At 36.1% G+C, this 21,035-nt stretch overlaps 1 protein-coding gene and 1 pseudogene across 2 annotated transcripts in view; one reads left to right on the top strand and one right to left on the bottom strand.

The window, feature by feature from the left end:
* GOLPH3L (golgi phosphoprotein 3 like) overlaps positions 1-21,035 on the top strand; it is a 47,944-nt gene continuing 26,909 nt past the window's right edge. The window contains exons 1-2 of one of the 2 annotated variants that reach the window (XM_005203908.5): positions 1-171; positions 2,217-2,411. In XM_005203908.5, the coding sequence (XP_005203965.1) occupies positions 2,229-2,411 (183 nt within the window). In that variant the 5' untranslated portion in view covers positions 1-171; positions 2,217-2,228. Of the gene's footprint in view, positions 172-2,216; positions 2,412-21,035 lie in introns of those variants that run through there. The other variant, NM_001099052.1, reaches the window with a different exon arrangement.
* Positions 7,166-8,050, bottom strand: LOC101906010 (enhancer of rudimentary homolog; annotated as a pseudogene).

Below are 21,035 nucleotides of genomic sequence, written 5' to 3' on the forward strand. Positions count from 1 at the left end.
GTGTTATTCCTTCTCTGCATCGAATCATCAGGAAGTTTGTTCTCTCTGCGTGGCTGAGAAGTTTTTCACCTAGCAGGACGGGGGTAGGGGGTGGGGGTGGGGACAAATGTCCCCATAAAATAGAGCGCAAGCTGCAACCTGCGTTTGGCTGTAACCCAGGAGTAACGTCAGGTAAGCAACGGGGGAAATACATATAACGTCCAAAAAAATCCCTCCAAATATTTTACTTTATGGAGAGAAGGAGGTTTATATTTAATTTTGGGGCCATCGGTTTTGTTTGTTTGTTTTTTAATAGGCTTTTTAACTAGTAAATGTCCAGGGGTGATTAATTCGTCGAAGAAAATCCCCACTCCTTTTTTTTTTTTTTGCCCCGAAGATACTAAGTTTCTTGGATTAGAAAATAAACCCTATTCACAGTGCCAGATAGGGTTAGTGCCCATAAGCATTTATTTCATGGTTCTCTTTTTTCACTCTTACGCCTGCCTCCCACCAAGAATTATTTGAAATACAGCCTTGAACAAAGAATCTTTTGTAAGTCACTTTATTTATGTTTTAAATATTCTCATGCATTTCTGAGTATTCATTTTAATCAGTGTATATTTGTCGAGCAGTTACAACGTAAAGACATTTGTGCTATTTGCTATGGAGAATATAAAAACCCAAGAAGACAATATCCCTGCCCTCAAGAAGTTTACAGTTTAGAGGCAGCCATACCAAAAGAAAGACTATAACAAATACTTTAAAGGAAGTAAGTATAAATAAAGTTGTTTGAAAGTACAGCTGAGAGACCTAGCCATGGGACACCGGGTAATGGAAAAGCAGATTTCCCTGAAGGCTTTACAGTGGGTCCTCAGTAAGACTTCAAAGAATGAGTAGAATTTAGAGAGGAAGGGAAGGGGGAGAGACTCCATCCTCTACAAAGAAAGGCATGACCTGTTTGTGAAATGCCTTAACAGTACCTTTGGAGTAATGGGAAATATTGCTAGAAGATAGAATGAGATCCAGTCACAGAGGCTCTTGAATGTGCTCTTTTGACCTTGAAAAAGCTATTCTTTTCAATAATTGCTGGTTTAAAATACTTACTGTACTTTACCTTAAGAACTGGCATTTAGGTTGATGTAAAGTATGCTAATTTTAAACTTTATCACACATAATAGTGGAATTTTTTTGACTGTAGGTTTTTAAAACGGCTGTTGTCAGTCGCTCAGTCGTGTCCAACTCTTTGGGCTCTTTGTGATCCCATGAACTGCATCACACCACAATTCCCTGCCCTTCACCATCTCCCAGAGTTTGCTCAAACTCATGTCTGTTGAGTCGGTGATGCCATCCAACCATCTCATCCTCTGTGGCCCCTTCTCCTCTTGCCCTCAATCTTTCCCACCATCAGGGTCTTTTCCAGTGAGTCAGCTCTTCACATCAGGTGGCCAAATGAACTCCATGAACAGTATGAAAAGGCAAAAAAAAAACAACCTGTAGTGCATGATATAAAAAGGCTGATTTTTTTTGTAATTGAAAAAGAATTTGCTAATCTTTTAACATTCTCTTGCCAGTACTTTTTGTTGTCACCTGTTTATGTATTTGCAAGATGATTAGGAATAGAGATGAAAGTTTTTAGCTATATGGAAATGCTATACATGATATTCTGAGTGTTATTCTCTAGACTGATGATCTCCAAAGTGGTTGCATGAAATGAATCATTTGAGTTTGGGAAGGAAGTATTAGAACATGTATTTCTATTTAGTTTTTCTTAATTTTTTTTTTTACTAATTTTTGTGGTTTATAATGCATCATTGAATATTTTTAGAAATTATATATAAATTACTGTATGCTCTTTGGAGCCAGATGCTCACATTTTTTTGCTGTTCCATATTATTTAACTTGTGGAGAATCCATTTTGTGAAAGGAATCACAATAATGGAAATTCTCTCCTAGGTTATAGGTTATGCACAAGAAATCAGCAGGCTTAAAAAACAATATAATTTCTCCTGGTCTTTAGAATTACTGATTTGATTTCTTGTCAGTGCTTCCAGTGCAGTTCAACTTGTTATACTTTGGAAAAGATACTGTGTTATCTACCTAATTTTTTCTGGTCGTTACTCCTTCCTTCCTTTCTCATTTAAGTTTGTTAATATTTCTTACATTTTTAGTATGCATGCATTAATATCTAGATGTTTATTTACACAAGCTTACATATATTTTTTCATCACCCTCTCCAGAAACAGGTGAGAATGACCACCTTAACTCACCGGGCCCGTCGTACTGAAGTGGGGAAGAATTCTGAAAAGAAGGTAGAAAGTGAGGAAAACGTGAATCAAGACCGAAATCAAGACAATGAGGACATTGGAGACTCTAAGGATATCCGCCTCACCCTTATGGAAGAAGTATTGCTCCTGGGACTAAAAGATAAAGAGGTAATGTAGTTCGGTTTGCTTGGCTGTCTCAAAGACTTAAGTATTGGAATGTTTTTAAGAAGTATCTGATAAAATATTTTCATTAATGCTAGACTGGCCTTAGAATTGTGCTTCAGCCATCTGGGGCATGGGGAAGTCTGGGAGGATGGCTGATTCTTGGAAGGTAAAATCAGAAGTAAAATCACTTGAAGTGTAATTACAGAATTACTCCAAAATTTTAAAATACAACACAGTGTAAAGTGTTTGTAGTTTCCGAAGTGAGATTGATGGTGAAATGACCTCTTACTAAACTAAGAAAGAGGACCCACACACATTGAAGTCTTCTTGAGCTTTAGGGAGAAAAGTCTTTTAAATGAAAAGACAAGGAACATGTGTGGTTAGCTGCTTACAAAAATAAATAGTGGGTAGGTTTCTTATAATACAGTAAGAATAACTTCCATTCTGTGGATCTTTAGAAGTTAAAGATCAACAATTGATGAGGATTATTTTAGAAAATATTTTAAAAGTAATTGCAGCTTTCTCTTTTTTTCTAATTTTTCCCTTATTAATAGAACATTTATTTTATATTGAAATTAGTTTTGAGATAGCAAGTCTTGTGATATAATCAAATATTTTTTTCACTTTTCTACTAGTAGTATACATTATCCTTCATTTGTGATTTAACTATTTATTGTGTTTTTCCTTCACTTTCCTCCCTTATGAAGAGGTTATAAAGATATGTAAGTAATATTTTAAATAGTCTACTTCCTTTTCAAGAAGACTTTGGTAAATATAAAAAAGGCATATTTATTATTGCCCTCAGTTTTGAAAACATCAATTTTAAATGTTACTTTATATTAAAAAAATACTAAATGTGGCTTTGATAATTGTCCTTAGATAGAAATGAATTGGCTACATACATCGAGTAATATCTCTTCTTTACTACACTGACTCCTCAACTTGAGAATACCCTTGTTTTACTTTGTATTATGCTATTTTATTTTTTTTCTCTATCACTGTTTTCCCTCTTCTGTTTTTTGTCATGTCAAATTACCAACTTGAACAAGATTACAAGACATTATAGACATTATAGCCTGTGTATTGTTAAAACTAATACTAGAGACATGCCCCTATGTACTTGGCCAAGACACAAATATACCAGAAAATCTTGCCTGGAAGTATATTTTCCTGTTTGCTGAGAAGGTTGGTGAGGCTCTAGTTTTATAAAAGTTAAATGAAAAAGCAAAACTGACTCTCTAAGACAAAGTCAGAATAGGTCTGAAGATTAGGTGGTATAAAAATTTTGAGATGTTTACATAGTGCCTCAGAAACATTCACTGACTGTAAAAGAAGAACATATTAGATATAAAAACTGTTTTGTTTGGTTTAGTTTTGAATAGGAATGATTAATTTCCTGCTGAATCTAGATACTAGAATTTTTGCTTCGGTTCTGTAGCAAAACTTACTTTGGACTTGTCTTTTGGACACAGAAACTTGTGTTTCTGAGTTTATAATAGTTAATATAAACTTAAGGAAATAGGATAAAAAAATAAAGAAGTTTGTTTAGAGAGATGATCATAGTGGTGTTCGATATACTGGTAAAACACTGTACAAGATGGGTAGATACTATCCACCTTTTGAATTGTTCTAATTTTATTTGGGGAGATAGTTGATAAATTTTTAGCTTTCAGTTGACTCAAAAAGAATGAGAAATGATAAATCCTCAGGCATACAAAAATAGGAGAAGTCAAACTTTCTGGTTTATTAAAGTTGTAATAGCTGTTCCAAAATGCCAGTAGCATAACTAGCTCTAAAAATACTACATTGATTTCCAGCTCAACTTATTTTCTTATCTCTCAAACCACTTGTTGATTTATTTAATCAAGATTTAATGTGCTTAGCATTATACAGGGCTTCCCAGGTGGTGCTAGTGGTAAAGAATCTGCCTGCCAGTGTAGAAGGCGAGATTTGATCCCTGGGTTGGGAAGATCCTCTAGAGCAGGAAATGGCAACCCACTCCAGTATTTTTGCCTGGAAAATCCCATGGACAGAGGAACCTGGCGGGCTATAGTCCACAGGGTTGCAGAGAGTCAGACACGACTGAGCAATTAAGCATGGCATAGCATTATACAGATAGTAAGGTAAATATAAAATAATACATTATCCCTGTCCTCAAGAAATGTGCATTCTAGCTGGGGGAACAAGATCTATATCCTTTTAAAAATGAAGTTATCCAAAGCTCCAACAACAGCAGAATGGATAAAAATGAATCATTCATTTACTTAAATGAGTATAAATATATTTTATATAAAGAATGAAAATGAACATTATTACAAAACATGTATGATTGTCATATAATGTTCAGTAAAGGAAGCCAGACACAAAAGAATACATATTGTATGATTATATGTATATAAGTTTCAAAAAACTAAGCTATGATGCTTGGGGTTGCATATTTAGGTGGTAAAATTATACAGAAAAGGGGATTACCATATTTGTTAGGGTAGTGGTTACCTTTTTGTGAGAAGTAGAGGAGGAGGGAGTGTTAGTGATTAGAAAAGAGCATGAAGGGGTTTTTCTAACAGTTTTCTGTTTCTCTACTTGGAGAAAATTTCATAGATATTCACCTAGGGATAAATCATTGAGCATTTCACTTTTATGTACTCTGTTCTGTGTGCATTATATTTCACAATTCAAAAGATTTTTAAAGTAAATAACAATTAAAAAAAAAAAATAAGTTTTTCCATGTTAGAACAGTAAGTGCAGAGGAAGTTGGAGAGAAGAAGGATCATCATAGGTTGGAAGAATTTGGGGAAGAACAAAAGGCAGCGAAGGACCTTTAAGAATGGGTGTTATGTTTGTACGCTTAGTTGTGTGACTCTTGGAGACCCATTGGACTGTAACCTGCCAGGTTCCTCTGTCCATGGGATTTTTTAGGCAAGAATAGTGCCATTTCCTCCTCTAGGGGATCTTCCCAACGCAAGGATCAAACCCAGACTCCTATGTCTCCTGCATTGCAGGCAGATTCTTTATCTACTGAGCTATTAGGGAAGCCCATGCTGCTGCTGCTGCTGCTGCTGAGTCGCTTCAGTTGTGTCCGACTCTGTGCGACCCCATAGACAGCAGCCACCAGGCTCCCCCATCCCTGGGATTCTCCAGGCAAGAACACTGGTTGCCATTTCCTTCTCCAGTGCATAAAAGTGAAAAGTGAAAGTGAAGTCACTCAGTCGTGTCCGAATCTTAGCAACCCCATGGACTGCAGCCTACCAGGCTCCTCCATCCATGGGATTTTCCAGGCAAGAGTACTGGAGTGGGGTGCCATTGCCTTCTCTGCGGGGAAGCCCATAGATTTACATAAATGGAGAGAATGGAACTCATCAACTTCTGGATGAGTTACCAATGGTATCTTGAGCTTGATGAATTTGGGAGATAATTGAGTACCAGTATGACTAAAATATGTACTTCCCTGGTGACTCTGTGGTAAAGAATCTGCCTGCAATGCAGGAGACATGGATTCAATCTCTGGATTGGGAAGATCCCCTGGAGAAGGAAATGGCAACCTACTCCAGTATTCTTGCCAGGAAAGTTCTATGGACAGAGGAGCCTGGGGGGCTACAGTACGTGGGGTCACGAAAGAGTCAGAAACAACTTAGCTGCTAAAACAACAACCCAAAACAGCGATTGAAGCAGGTGGTATTCTTAGAAAACAGTGATCTCATTGTTTTCTCAAAATTGACAAATTAGATTCAGATCAGAGTAGAAATGATTTTGAGTGCCAGGCAAGACTTGTAGACTCTTTCCTTTAAGTAAAAGGGAATCAACCTAATGAAAACAGCAACATCCATTTCATTTTTGTGTTTAGTTGGAGAATATTTTTGCTCTATTTTCTTTGGTATATGTTTTGAGTATATGTTTTGGTATATGTGTAATTTCATGTTTTTACATCATTTGTTTGTGACATGTCAAAAAAAAATTCTTAAATGTTAACCTTTGCATCCCAAAGTTAACTTTTGCTGAAGATTTCCATTAAATTTTCTGTGTAGAACCTAATGCTATAACTTTTTTAGATTATATTTTAAAAAGCTGTAAGAAAATAACATAATGAGACTAATATTTCAAGAATTGTAAGCCTAGAAAGAAATTATAGTAGGTTTTATAACGGCAACCCACTCCAGTACTCTTGCCTGGAAAATCCCATGGATAGAGGGGCCTGGTGGGCTGCAGTCCATGGGGTTGCGAAGTCGGACACGACTGAGCGACTTCACTTTCACTTTTCACTTTCATGCATTGGAGAAAGAAATGGCAACCCACTCCAGTGTTCTTGCCTGGAGAATCCCAGGGACGGGGGAGCCTGGTGGGCTGCCGTCCATGGGGTCGCACAGAGTCGGACACAACTGAAGCGACTTAGCAGCAGCAGATAGTCAAGTTGCTTGTGAAATATTACTGTCATACTTTCTCAAAATTCTTCTGAGGAGTAGCTGCCATAGACTGGTTTAAGATATTAAGCTTCATTGTCTTATGAAATCAGGAAATTTAAATACATGTTGAAGAGTCTAACCTTTCAAATACATTTAAAATTAGATATTTCCTCAGTTCAATAACACTCAGCTTAACTGAGAAAATTAAACTTGAGTACCGGCGTGACCAAAATAAAATAGGTTTATTTCCTGTTGAAATCAAGATCCTGTTTGTTATTATCGCCTTTGTTAAAAGTTTTTTTATAGATACTAATATTGACTTATGGACAGCTAGCGCTTTAATTTTTTTTTTTTAAATATAACTAAAGAACATTTATTTGTTTTTCACCAAGATTTTATCTTGAGGACGTAACTAAACTGCGCCTCCACTCCCCACCCCAATTTGAAGGAGGATTAGTACAGTGGATGTTATAAAGCAGGTATGAGCAGTTTGAGGGACCGGAACCGAAGTTAACTGACAAAAACCAACTTCCATCTAAATCATCATAAAAATGTTTAAGTAAAAAAACGGGGGGGAAAGGGGTTTTCAGATTAAACAAGATCATCATATTTTATCTAATACATTCAATTCTGGCTGCTGCTGCTAAGTCGCCTCAGTCGTGTCCGACTCTGTGTGACCCCATGGACTGCAGCCCACCAGGCTCCTCCATCCATGGGATTCTCCAGGCAAGAGTACTGGAGTGGGGTGCCATTGCCTTCTCAGTCAATTCTGGCTAGGGTATACCAAAATGGAAACAGGATAACTATAATATGAAATTTCCATTACAGCACACTGCACACACCTGTGTTCCAAGCCCACTCCCATTCCCCTAATGCTCCCAAACTCAACTATTTCCCAGCCTGTTGGGCCTGTTGACGAAGGAGCATGTAGATCTTCTCTTTAATCCAGTCTTTGTTATAAGGCTGGTATATCTGGGTATCAGCTCGGTAAACAAGGCATCTGAGACCTGCCAGGTCATCAATAAAATCAAACAACTGACTGATTATCATATGTGATAGAGGGGCTGTTGGGATTCATTCTCTTCAGATGTTCTTCATACATTTTACAAACACCTTCCATACACTCATTCACAGATTCATAGTCAGCATAAGTTCTGCCTTCTGGCCTCTGGTAGGCTGTACCAGCAAAATGGTGTGAGACATCGCGCCAAAGTCTCCCGCTGTAGCCGATGCCGACTCCGCCACCGCACCTAATGCTTTAATTAAATTGCTAGTATATTTTAAATTTCTCTTTTATGAAAATCTTTATAATTAAGTCATCTATAAGAAGCGTGAACCTACTAATGCTTTTGACTTTTGGTCATAATCTTTTAAATTTGGATAGTGTTTTTTAACCCTCTTCCCTTCCTTGCAAAACTCTATCTTAATGCCATTTATTGATTACTTATATGCACTCTAAAATCAACTGCAATGGTGATAGCAGCCATGAAATTAGAAGACAATTGCTTCTTGGAAGGAAAGCTATGACAAATCTAGACAGTGTATTATAAAGCAAAGACATCACCTTGCCCACAAAGATCCATATAGTCAAGGCTATATGGTCTTTCAGGTAGTCATGTATAGATGTGAGAGTTGAACCATAAAGAAGGCAGAGCACCAAAGAATTGATGTTTTCAAACTGTGGTGCCAGAGAAGACTCTTGAGAGCCACTTGGACTGCAAGGAGATCAAACCAGTCGGTCCTAAAGGAAATCAACCCTGAATACTCATTGGAAGAACTGATGCTGAAGCTGAAGCTCCAATATTTTGGCTACCTGATGGGAAGAGTGGACTCATTGGAAAAGATCCTGATGCTGGGAAGCACTGAAGGCAGAGGGAGAAGAGGGCGACAGAGGATGAGATGGTTGGATGGCATCACTGATTCAGTGGACGTGAACTTGGGCAAACTCCAGGAGATGGTGAGGGACAGGGAGACCTGGCGTGCTGCAGCCCATGGTGTTGCAGTCAGACGTGACTCAGTGACTGAACAACAACAACTATGCAATGTAACATAAAAGCTTTTCACCATATTTCTCATCTCACTGGAGTAAAAATTGACAGTATTGTTCACTGGTATTATGAAAATGTGTTTTCTTTTTTTAATTTTTATTTATTTCTTCTTGGTTGTGCTATGTCTTTGTTGCTGCACGTGGGCTTTGTCTGGTTACAGAGAGCTGAAGGTGGGAGGAAGGGGTTACTCTCTAGTTGCAGTGTGCAGTCTTATTGTGGTGGCTTCACTTCTTGCTGAACAAGGCCTCTAGGCACGTAGGCTTCAGTAGTTGTGATGCACAGGCTTAGTTGCCCTGGGGCATGTGGAATCTTCCTGGCTAGGGGTCAAACTGGTATCCCTTGCCTTGCACTGAACCACTGAACCACGAAGAAAGTCCCCTGGAAATACATTTTCATTCATTTGTTTAGTCACCAAAAATCTATTGAATATCTCGTATATGTCAAGTGCTGAATATTAGAAGAAAACAAAAACAATAGTCCCAGCTTTTGAGATTATTTATAGTCTATGACCTGAGAGTGGTTGGAGAAGTTAGGAGAGGGGTCAGAAAAGTCAGCAGACTGTTGCGCTACAGTGAGATATATGCATACTATATTCTGAGCACTGAGGGAACAGAGACGAAAGATACCTAACTTGGATAGGTATGGAAAATAATAGGTGGGAGAGGGAAAGAGAAAAGATATTGGGTAAGACTTATGGGAGGTGATAAGTCTTAATCTGAATTCTGAAGACGTGCAAGAGTTAGTCAGTGAAGAGAGACAGTTTCTAGGAAAAAAGAACATCAGTTGCATGTTTATAATAATTTCAGTGATCCATAACTGGAATAACCACAGATATTTAAATGCATCCCATTTCCTTTAAATGAACTTAGATGTTTTAAAGAAGTACCAGAGCTGGACATCCAGTTGTGTGTTTTATTGTTTAACTTTTCAAAAATTATAAAATACAACCCATCCAAAAAGTGTTTAAAACACATATATAAAATTTAACAAGTAGTTTTAAACACTCATGTGGCTGTCTTAATTGCAACATGTGGAGTCTTTAGTTGCGGCATGTGAACCCTTGGTTGAGACATGGGATCTAGTTCCCTGACCAGGGATTGAACCTGCATTCACTATATCAGGAGCATAGTGTCTTAGCCACTGAACCACCAAGGAAGTCCCCCAAAACAAACACTCATGTAACCACCAGCAATAGAACATTGTCAGCATCCTAGAAGCATCATCTTGTGCCCTTCCCTAATCACATGCTGCCCTGCCTCCCTATAGTTTTAACATGTATAAATCCTTAAACAATATATTTCAGTCTTGCTTGTTTCTTAAACTTTATGTTTTGGGGTTATACTGTCATGTATTCTTTTGTTCAGTTATGTTCGAAATCCATCCATATTGTTGAATATAATTTAATTCAGTTCATTACAGTGTAGTATTTGATTATATGAATATATGGCCATTCTACTAGTAAATGGACACTCAGGAGTCCATTATGAATAGTGCTGCTAACAATATTCTTGTACTTTTACCAATTATGTTCTTTCAAACAATGTCACCATTCATACCTATAAAAAATGATAAACTGAATAAAACTTTCACTTTAAATTATAAATCTAAAATATGTTAATGCTTATCTTTTCAAACTTACTAATGATCCTTCATCAATTGTAATTTACTCATTATTTATTAGCAATGGGAGATTGGAAGTGCCAATTTTTTTAAAGCTGGTTAAAAAAATAATCTCAGTGAACAATCTGTAAGTTAAAAACAAAATCAGCTGCAATAAGTTAGTATACAACTTGTGGATGAATGGCTATAGGTGGAGAAAATTGCTCCTCTTTGAAAGTTGCTCAGTCCAAAAACATTTTATTACAATCAAAAGATTAAAAGTGTAATTTATAATTTAGGTCACAACCTGGTCTTTTAGTTTCCTGATTGCACAAAATGAACAATAAATCTCTTGTCACTAGTACTGCCATTGTGAATAGGGCAAGTGTATCAGAAAGACTCGTTTGTCAGCTTTTATGGTTTTAACGTAGGCTGTTACCCAAAAAAAAGAACTTCTGTTTTGCTCTTTTTTTTTTTTTTTTTTAATGTCTAGTCAAGTGATCCCAAAGGATTATTTACTGTTGGTTCAAAAGGTAATAAACTGGGAGACCAAAGTCCTATTTTAACAGTAGGAAAATATAATTTAAGCTGTTTCATTGAGAGCCTCCTCTGTATATGTTCCCCAGTACCCAAATGCATGCTGTTTTAACATTTCTGGTATTGACGTTAAGACAAAAGCCATCCACTTAAATTTGGACTTTTGGCTCTGACCACTGCTTCTGTAAACTTGATGTGAGCCATTTCATCTCTTTTGTCTCCCTCTTCATATTTTATTAGTATAGCAATAGAGTTTTCAAAAAAGTTTGTGCTTTCTCTTTCTTGATCCTGCACAGCAAATATCATCCTCTCTTTATGGGAGTCAAAGTTAAACTGGAACAATAAATTGTGAAATTTATGTTCAAGTTGAGCATATATATACTGACATGTTTCAATTCTCATTTCCTTTTCTGTATATTCTGTAACTCTTTTCTTTGTTGTTACCATGGGGATTACATTTAACATCCTAATGTTATAACATTTTAAGTTGAATTTATACCAACTTAAATAACACACAGAAACTGCTTCTGTACAGCTCCACCCCACCCCTTTTAGTTATTGATGTTACAAAATTACATCTTTATATACTTTATGCCCTCAAACTTAAACTAATTACGCTGCGTTAGTCTCTTAAATTATGTACAAAACAGAATATAGAATAACAAACTAAAGTTACACCAATACTTGCTTTTAGACTAATGTTTTAAAGTGTATTAGTTTCTTAAATCATGTAGAAAACAAAAAGTGGAATTGCAGATCATTTTTACTATAATACTAGCTTTTGTAATTGTCCATGTGTTCACTGACATCTTTATTTCTTAATACTGCTTTGAGTTACTGTCCAGTGTCCTTTCATTTCTACATGTAGGGTACCCTTTAGTATTTCTTCCAGGGCAGACCTAGTGGTAAGGGACTCCCTGAGCTTTTGTTTATCTGGAAATTTTTAAATTTCTCCTTCATTTTTGAAAGATAATTTTGCTGGATAGAGAATTCTTGGTTGACAGGTGTTTTTCCCCCCCTTTTTAGAATTTTGAATATATTAGCCCATTGCCTTCTGGTTTCTGAAGTTTCTGATGAGAAATCTGTTGATAATCTTATTGAGGCTCTCTTGTATGGGACGAGTGGCTTCTCTTCTATTGCATTCAAGATTCTCTCTTTGTCTTTGACTTTCAGCCATTTGATTTTAATGTGCCTCTGTGCATATGTTTGAGTTCATTCTATTTGGAGTTCATTGAGCTTCTGGATGTTTATATGCATACCTTTTTATCAAACTTGGGAAATTTTAGACCATTATTTCTTCAAATAATCTCTCTGCCCCTTTTGCTCTCTTCTTCTTGTATACCCAAAGTGTGTATGTTGGTTTACTTTTGTTGATAACCCACAATTCCCTGGGATATGTTCATTATTCTTCAATCTTTTTTCTTTCTGTTCCTCAGACTCAATAATTTCCATTTGTCCTATCTCCAGGTATGTTAATTCTTCTTTCTGCCTGCTCAAATCTTCCTTTAAATCCCTCTAGTAAATTTTTATTTCAGTAATTATACTTTTAGTTCTAGAATTCCTTTTTGATTTATTTTTAGGTTTTCATGTCTCTTTACTGATATTTCCATTGTCTTCATACATTATTTTCCTGACTTTCTATATATCTTCCTTTAGTTATTTGAGAATCTTTTGTTTTAAAGTATTATTTACTAGGTCTGTCATCTGGTCTTTCTGGAACAGTTTCTATTGGTTTTTTGTTTTTTTTTTTCCCTTTGAGTGATACTGAACTGTTTCTTTGTATATCTTATGATTTTTTGACTGAAAATTGGACATTTGAGTGTAATGATAGGTAACTCTGGAAATCAGATTTGCTGGGTTTGCTGGGTTTTGTTTTTTCAGATTTATTTAGGTGTAACTGAAAAAATTGTGAAATTAAGTATACACATGATGATTTTGTATATGTATACATTGCAATAAGATTACCCCATCACATTAATTAACACACCCATCACCTGATGTATATTTACCTTTGTGTCTGTGTATGAGAGAACATTTATTCTCTTAGCAAATTTTGGTTATACAGTACAGTGACATCAGATACACATCACCATATATAAAATAAATAAGAATTTACTGTATAGCACAGTGAACTATATTCAGTATCTTATAATAACCTAATGGAAAAGAATCAGAAAAAAGGAAATATCTATATCTATCTAACCAAATCACTTTGTTATATATCTGAAACTAACACAAAATTGTAAATCAAGTGTACTTTAAGAAAAAGTAGATAGCAATATAGTGTTGTCGATATAGTCACCGTGGTATACATCAGAACCTTATTCATTATGTAACTGAAAGTTTGTACCCTTTTACTAACCTCTCCCTGTTTCCCTCTACTTCCCAATCCCTGGCAACCACTTTTCTACTCTCTGTTTCTAGGAGCTCAGTTTGTTTGTTTTTAATTTTACATGTCAGTGATACCGTGTGGTGTTTATCTCTCTCTCTGGCTTATTTCACCTCCAGGTGAAATATCTCTGGGGCATAATGCCCTCCAGATTCATTCATGTTGTCACAAGTGACTGGATTTCTGTCTTTTTTTAAGACTGAGTAATATTTTTTTCCTTGATCCATTTACCCATTGATAGACACTTAGATTGTTTCCATACTTTGGCTATTGTGAAAAATGCTGCAGTTTAATACAGATATCGTTTTGCAATAGTGGTTTTGTTTCCTTTGTATATATACACAGAGGTGGAATTGCTGGATCATATGGTAATCCTGTTTGTAATTTCTTGAGAAACCGCCACACTGTTTTCCATAGTTGCTATACCAGTTTACATTCCCACCAACAGTATACAGAAATTCCCTTTTCCCACATTCTTGCTAACATTTGTTATCTCATCTTTTAAATAATAGCCATTTTCACAGGTATGAATTGTTATCTCATTGTGGTTTTTTTAAATTAACTTATTTAAATTAATTTATTTGGCTGCATCAGGTCTTAGTTGCAACACATGTGATCCTTAGTTTCTGTATGCCGGCTCTTAGTTGTGGCATGTGGGATCTAGCTCCTTGACTAGGGATCGAACCCCGATCCCCTGCATTGGGAGCGTGGCATCCCAGCCACTGAACCAACCAGGAAGGTCCCTCATTGTAGTTTTGATTTGTATTTCCCTTATGATTAGTGATGTTGAGCTCCTTTTCATGTGCTTGTGGGCCACTTGTGTATTTTCTTTGGAAAATGTCTGTTCAGGTTCTTTGCCCATTTTTAAATTGCACAATATGGTTTTTTGCTATTGAGTTATATGAGCTCCTTGTATGCTGTGGATGTTAATCACTTATTGGATATATGGTTTGTAAATATTTTCTCCCATTCCATATGTTGCTTTTTCATTTTATTGATGGTTTCCTTTGCTGTGCAGAAGCTTTTTAATTTGACGTAGTCCCCTTTTTTATGTTTTTGCTTTTGTTGCTTGTACTTTTGGCATCAAGTCCAAAAAACCTGGAGAGAGAGCTTCCCCTCTGTGTTTTCTTCTTGTAGTTTTACTGTTTTTCAGGAGTTATGCTTAAGTCTTTAATTCATTTTTAGTTGATTTTTGTGTATGGTGTAGTGCTTTTTTTTTTTTTTTTTAATTACTGTGGGCTATCTCTGTGCTGAGAATTAGCCTAAGGTGTAAAATTAAGGTCTTTTCAAATCTTTTCTGAGCCTGTGCCTTTCCTTGGTCATTTACAATAATCTTCTAATTTCCCCTGTGTATGTAGTTGCTTTTGAATGTCCTAGTCTTTGGTATCTGACTCCAAAAAGGAGACAAGAGAAAATGAAGGGGAAGAAAAAGGCATCAACCCTTTAAATCACCTGGCAGTCACTTCAGCCAGAAGGTGAAGGGCTTGCAGCAAACTAGGGAGGTTACAACAATGGTCTCTGTGTCTGCACTTCCATGATCAGAATTCAGTTCCCTATTATTTGGATGGCAGAGTCCATATTGCCTACCCTAGCTCCTACTATAAGCTGCATATAAGCCACATGCATGGCTGCCTGCCATGGGATTAGGGGATGGGAGATGGGTAGCCTATGCTAAACTAAACTTTGAAATTAACTGGAATTAACTGTAATTAGTGATCCGTGGCTTCCCCTGGAAATTGCAAACCTTTAATAGCTTCCCAAGTTCCAAAATCCTTATATCAGACAGATTGTACTGATAAAATTGTGTCTAGGTGGGAAAACAGATTTCTGATACTTCCTATAAGGCAACTTCCCAGAATCCCCACATTTCTTTTTTATATATTCTGGCCATGTTACTATCCCCATAACATGTTAAATTCTGCATTTCTTTACAAAGCCCATTACAAATCAAAAAGTGACCTTGCGATTCTCTAAATTGCCTTGCATTTGTCATACCTCTCAATGTCTTTAGTTACTTCATTTTCTAATAGTCTTATGGGCAATCAAAAAGGTACAAAATTCCAGTTAAAGTCCTGGAGATATAATCTTCACGATGATAACTATAGTTAATAATAGTGTATTGTATATATTAAAGTTGCTGAGAGAGTAGATCTTAAAAGTTCTTGTCACAAGAAAAAAATTGTGATTAACTATGTTTGATGTTGAGATTTATTGCCAGGATCCTTTCACAATGTGTGTGTGTGTGTGTGTGTGTGTGTGTGTGTGTGTGTGTGTGTATAGCATCATTCGGAGAAGGCAATGGCACACCACTCCAGTACTCTTGCCTGGAAAATCCCATGGACAGAGGAGCCTGGTGGGCTGCCGTCTATGGGGTCGCACAGAGTCGGATGCCACTGAAGTGACTTAGCAGCAGCAGCATAGCATCATTATGTTGTATACCTGAAACTAATGTAAAGTTATATATCAATAAAAGAATAGTATCCATATAAATTTATAATTTAAAAATTGGGAAGTAAAGGAATAAAGATGGGAGAAAGTATAGGAGAGATATTAACTTTATCTTTTATAGTAAGAAGTCAATTAGATATTGTCTAAAATTGAAACATTTGAACAACAAAACTCAAATTCTCAATAATCTGTTTTCTTAACCATAGAAATAAGTCTGTTAGGAAAATCTCTTGTAATAAGAAAATGATTGAAGTTCAGTAATTCCTTCTCTTTGTGTGAAATTTCAGTAAAATTGTATTTATTACATTTTACTTTAAAAATAGCACATGTAGTATGATCACAATAAACTATGGAAAATTCTGAAAGAGATGGGCATACCAGACCACCTGACCTGCCTCCTGAGAAACATGTATGCAGGTCAGGAAGCAACAGTTAGAACTGGACATGGAACAACAGACTGGTTCCAAATAGGAAAAGGAGTACATCAAGGCTGTATATTGGCACCCTGCTTATTTAACTTATATGCAGAGTACATCATGAGAAATGCTGGGCTGGAAGAAGCACAAGCTGGAGTCAAGATTGCCAGGAGAAATATCAATAACCTCAGATATGCAGATGACACCACCCTTATGGCAGAAAGTGAAGAGGAACTAAAAAGCCTCTTGATGAAAGTGAAAGTGGAGAGTGAAAATTTTGGCTTAAAGCTCAACATTCAGAAAACAAAGATCGTGGCATCCGGTCCCACCACTTCATGGGAAATAGATGGAGAAACAGTGGAAACAGTGTCAGACTTTATCTTTCTGGGCTCCAAAATCACTGCAGATGGTGACTGCAGCCATGAAATTAAAAGACGCTTACTCCTTGGAAGAAAAGTTATGACCAACCTAGATAGCATATTCAAAAGCAGAGACATTACTTTGCCAACAAAAGTCTGTCTAGTCAAGGCTATGGTTTTTCCATTGGTCAAGTATGAATGTGAAAGTTGGACTGTGAAGAAAGCTGAGCACCGATGAATTGATGCTTTTGAACTGTGGTGTTGGAGAAGACTCTTGAGAGCCCCTTGGACTGCAAGGAGACCCAACCAGTCCATTCTGAAGGAGATCAGCCCTGGGATTTCTTTGGAAGGAATGATGCTAAAGCTGAAACTCCAATACTTTGGCCACCTCATGCGAAGAGTTGACTCATTGGAAAAGACTCTGATGCTGGGAGGGATTGGGGGCGGGAGGAGAAGGGGACGACAGAGGATGAGATGGCTGGATGGCATCACCAACTCGATGGACGTGAGTCTGAGTGAACTCAGGGAGATGGTGATGGACAGGGAGGCCTGGCGTGCTGTGATTCATGGGGTCGCAAAGAGTCGGACACGACTAAACGACTGAACTGAACTGAGTATGATTTACTCCATTTTTAAAAAATGTGATGTCACGTTACTTGAAATTGACATAAAGAGGAAATTGAGGTTAACCTGAACATTGCTTTTCTTCGTCACTTACTTTTCATAAATGTCATTTACTGAAAGACCCAAATAAGGTTAAAAAAGAGCTTGTGGAAAACGTAAGACTATGTGTAGACTTTGTTTGGCTCCTAATTCAAACAAACCAATTATCCTAAAAAATGTGTTAAACAATTAATAAAATTTGGAGGCTTACAGAATAGTTTATAATATTTAGGAATTGTTAATTTTTTAGGTGTGATAGTATTGCAGTTTTTGTTTGTTTATTTTTGGCCACACAGCTTGTGGGATCTTAAAGGTTCCCCAACCAGGGATCAAATCCAGGCCCTTGGCAGTGAACGCCAAGTCCTAACCACTGGAACAACAGCGAATTTCCCAAAAATGTTTTTAAAAAAGGGTGTTGGGATCATGTTTTCTTAAATCATGGTCTCATTTTAGGCTATATTCTATTGATTCCTTGTTATGAAAAGTTATGAAATTCTCTCACAGTTTCTTCTACCTCTGTGCCTCAGTATTTTATGAAAATTTATAGTGTGTGATTCTTGCCTGGAGAATCCCCATGGACAGAGGATCCTGGCAGGCAACAGTCCATAGGGTCACAAAGTGTTGGACATGACTGAGTGACTTCACTTTTCTGTAGTGTGTACATTCTGTTCCATAATTTACACAAATGTTCAATGGAGGAAAGCCCCAAAACTGTGGTGAGAGAAGAAGCAGATGGGAAAATTGGTGGGTATTAGAAAAGATATGTGTAGTGTATATATAAAGAAAAATCTGGTTTCATATATATATATGCAAATAGTAAGATGATAGAATTTATGAATAATTTTATTTTATATAATTCTTTTTTCTTTCTGTATTTTCTAAAATATATGTATACTGCTCAGTAACAGATTATCGGAAAAGAAAGGCATATAAGTTAGTTACTGTTTCTGATGCTACAATCATTTTTAAATTGTTTAGAATAAAAATTAAGGACATTTTTCCTGGTCAGAATGAGGTGTAAAGCTAAGATAGGAATATTCAAAGATAACCAGTTTTCTTTTATTTTGGATTTCTTTTTCACTGACAAGGGACTGTACTTAGTCGCTCAGTCGTGTCTGACTCTTTGTGGCCCCATAGACTGAGCCCACCAGACTCCTCTGTTCATGGGATTTCTCAGGCAAGAATATTGAAGTATGCTGCCTTTTCCTACTCCAGGGAATCTTCCCAAATCAGGGATCAAACCCATGCCTCGCTTCTCCTGCATTGGAAGGTGGATTCTTTACCACTAGCGTAACCACTGTGTTATTTGTTTTTATTTTCTGAACTTTTAATAGTGGCTTTTATTTTTTTTTAAAAAAGGAGTTCCCTGGGTGGCCTAATGGTTAGGATTCCTGGCTTTCACACACACATACACACACAACCTCAATTGGCAGCCCTGAGAAAACTAATAAACTGATTATTATGAGCAGCTTTGCATCTTCCCACCCAATGTTCTGAATAATCCTAAAAGGATATAGTCTTCATGTAGTTTATTGAGAAATTTTATCCATTTGTCTAGGTTTATAATCCATTCTTCCCAATCATGCTGAAATCATGTTAAAAAATTAGAATAACATCCAGGTCACAGTTCCTTATTCCCCATTATGATTAAGCAAAGTGAGCTTTTAGTAATGCTTAATCTTCTTTCTAAAATGTCTCTTTTGGCTCTGTGGACATAGAAATATTAATTGGGATTAGAGTGAATCACATTAATTTATAAAAGAGGAAAATAGATCAGATCTTGGAGCCATTCATTTAATAGAGTACTTAAGTCTTTATTGAATTTGTTACAATATCGCTTCTATTTTCTGTTTTTGGATTTTGGCCATGAGGCATGTGGGATCTTAGCTCCCTGACTGGGGATTAAACCTGCACCCCCTGTATTGGAAGGCGAAATCTTAACCACTGGACCACCAGGGAAGTCCCTAATACCCAGAGGGATGGTATGGGGAGGGAGGAGGGTTCAGGATGGGGAACACGTGTATACCTGTGGCGGATTCATTTTGATATTTGGCAAAACTAATACAATTATGTAAAATTTAAAAATAAAATAAAATTAGAAAAAATAAAAAATAAAAGAAAGTAGTAGATGAACTCTTCTTAAAGTAATTTTTAGAGTGAAAAAATGAAATAAAACTCATTTTGCTGATAAAACTTTTTCTTGTATAATTTTTGATAGTCCTGAAGATTATCTTGCAGACATTGGGCTTTGGAATTGGGCATATAGGAAAGGCTTCAGGAAGACACAGCAAAATTCCTTCTGTAATGGAAAGTGAAGCAATTTTAATGTTGAATCTTCAGATTAGGGGGGAGAGAAAGATTTTTTTCTGAGATTTTTTTCCTAATAAAATATTTTTTTAATTTGGAAAAATTAGAAAACCACTTTTTAAAGTAGACAGTATTTTACATAACTGTGATAATCTTGAATATGAAATTATATATTTGCCTGTTTATCATTCAACTTTAATGTAAGGATTTTCTAACATTTTTAAAAGCTCCTTTTAATGATGCTTTATGCTTCTTTAGTTTCTTTCCTCTTTTTATCCCAAGCAGGCAACTTTAAAATCTTTAACCTTCAGAGTTGTTTTAAGGTGTGTGTTTAAGAGGTTTGAATAATGAACACTTGACTAAGTGGAAATTCAGTGCAAAGGTGTTGACTCTCAGAATTTATTGAAATCTTATTGCCCAAAGTTTTACAAGAATAAAATAGCGTTGTCAAAAGTTTCAATATGTATAATCTTTGACTCAAAAATTTCTTCTAAGAGTTTATTCAACAGAAGCACACATACAAATGAATATTTCTTTACAGCATTTTTTTATAATGGCAAAAAACTGTAAGCAACCCAAACATACATCAATAAGGACTTGAATAGATAAACTATAGTGTATCTAAAATGCAGTACTATGCCCATAACAATGATTGAGGTAGCTGTGTGTTTAGTGATGTGGAAAGATATCCAAAATAATGCCTAAGTGGAAAGTTGCCACTCAGTATAATCATATTTCTGTATGTAATATTAGCAAACGTATAATATAATACATTACTCATATGAAGTCTAGAAAATATCCACTAAACTGTTACGTGGAAGTGATAAGATTATGAGACTTCTACTTTCTAAAATTATACATTTCTAAAATATCTCCTCTTTTTTTGACAATTATATATTACATTTATAATCAAGACAAAGTCTACTATTCAAAGATCTCATTCTGCCAGTCCTCCAGTATTTTCGGTCGATCATGAAGCAGTGTGCAATTTTGGTTTCTCGGTAGATTCTAAAATTTTTCTCTTTGTCTTTTCCCTCACGTACATAGCCCTTGGTAATTAAATGTAATGATTGAATGGTGAACTTCATTATGCACATGCTAGATCATCCTGCATACTAAAGCACTGACCCTTAACACGGAATCTTCATTATACATGGCTTGAGAAGATACCAAGACAGCTAGATAAATTTAGAGGAAAATGGACTTCAGAGTTATAACTGTATTTAAAAGTCTTCATGTATATATTCTTATACTTTTTACTATTATGACATGATTCCATAAAAAGTTAAAAAACTGATTTGAAGAGTTTTATATAGTGTGAGATACTATGTTGGGAAAGGGTGATATTGAAAAACACAGTTTGTACATCCTGGCCATTGTTTCTTTATTTGCAGTACTTCTCATTTATAATTCTGTTGACAATCTGACATCATTGTTACTGAAACAGGAGTTATATGGTCA

Source organism: Bos taurus, chromosome 3, assembly GCF_002263795.3.
Source record: "Bos taurus isolate L1 Dominette 01449 registration number 42190680 breed Hereford chromosome 3, ARS-UCD2.0, whole genome shotgun sequence".
Classification (NCBI taxonomy): Eukaryota; Metazoa; Chordata; class Mammalia; order Artiodactyla; family Bovidae; genus Bos; species Bos taurus.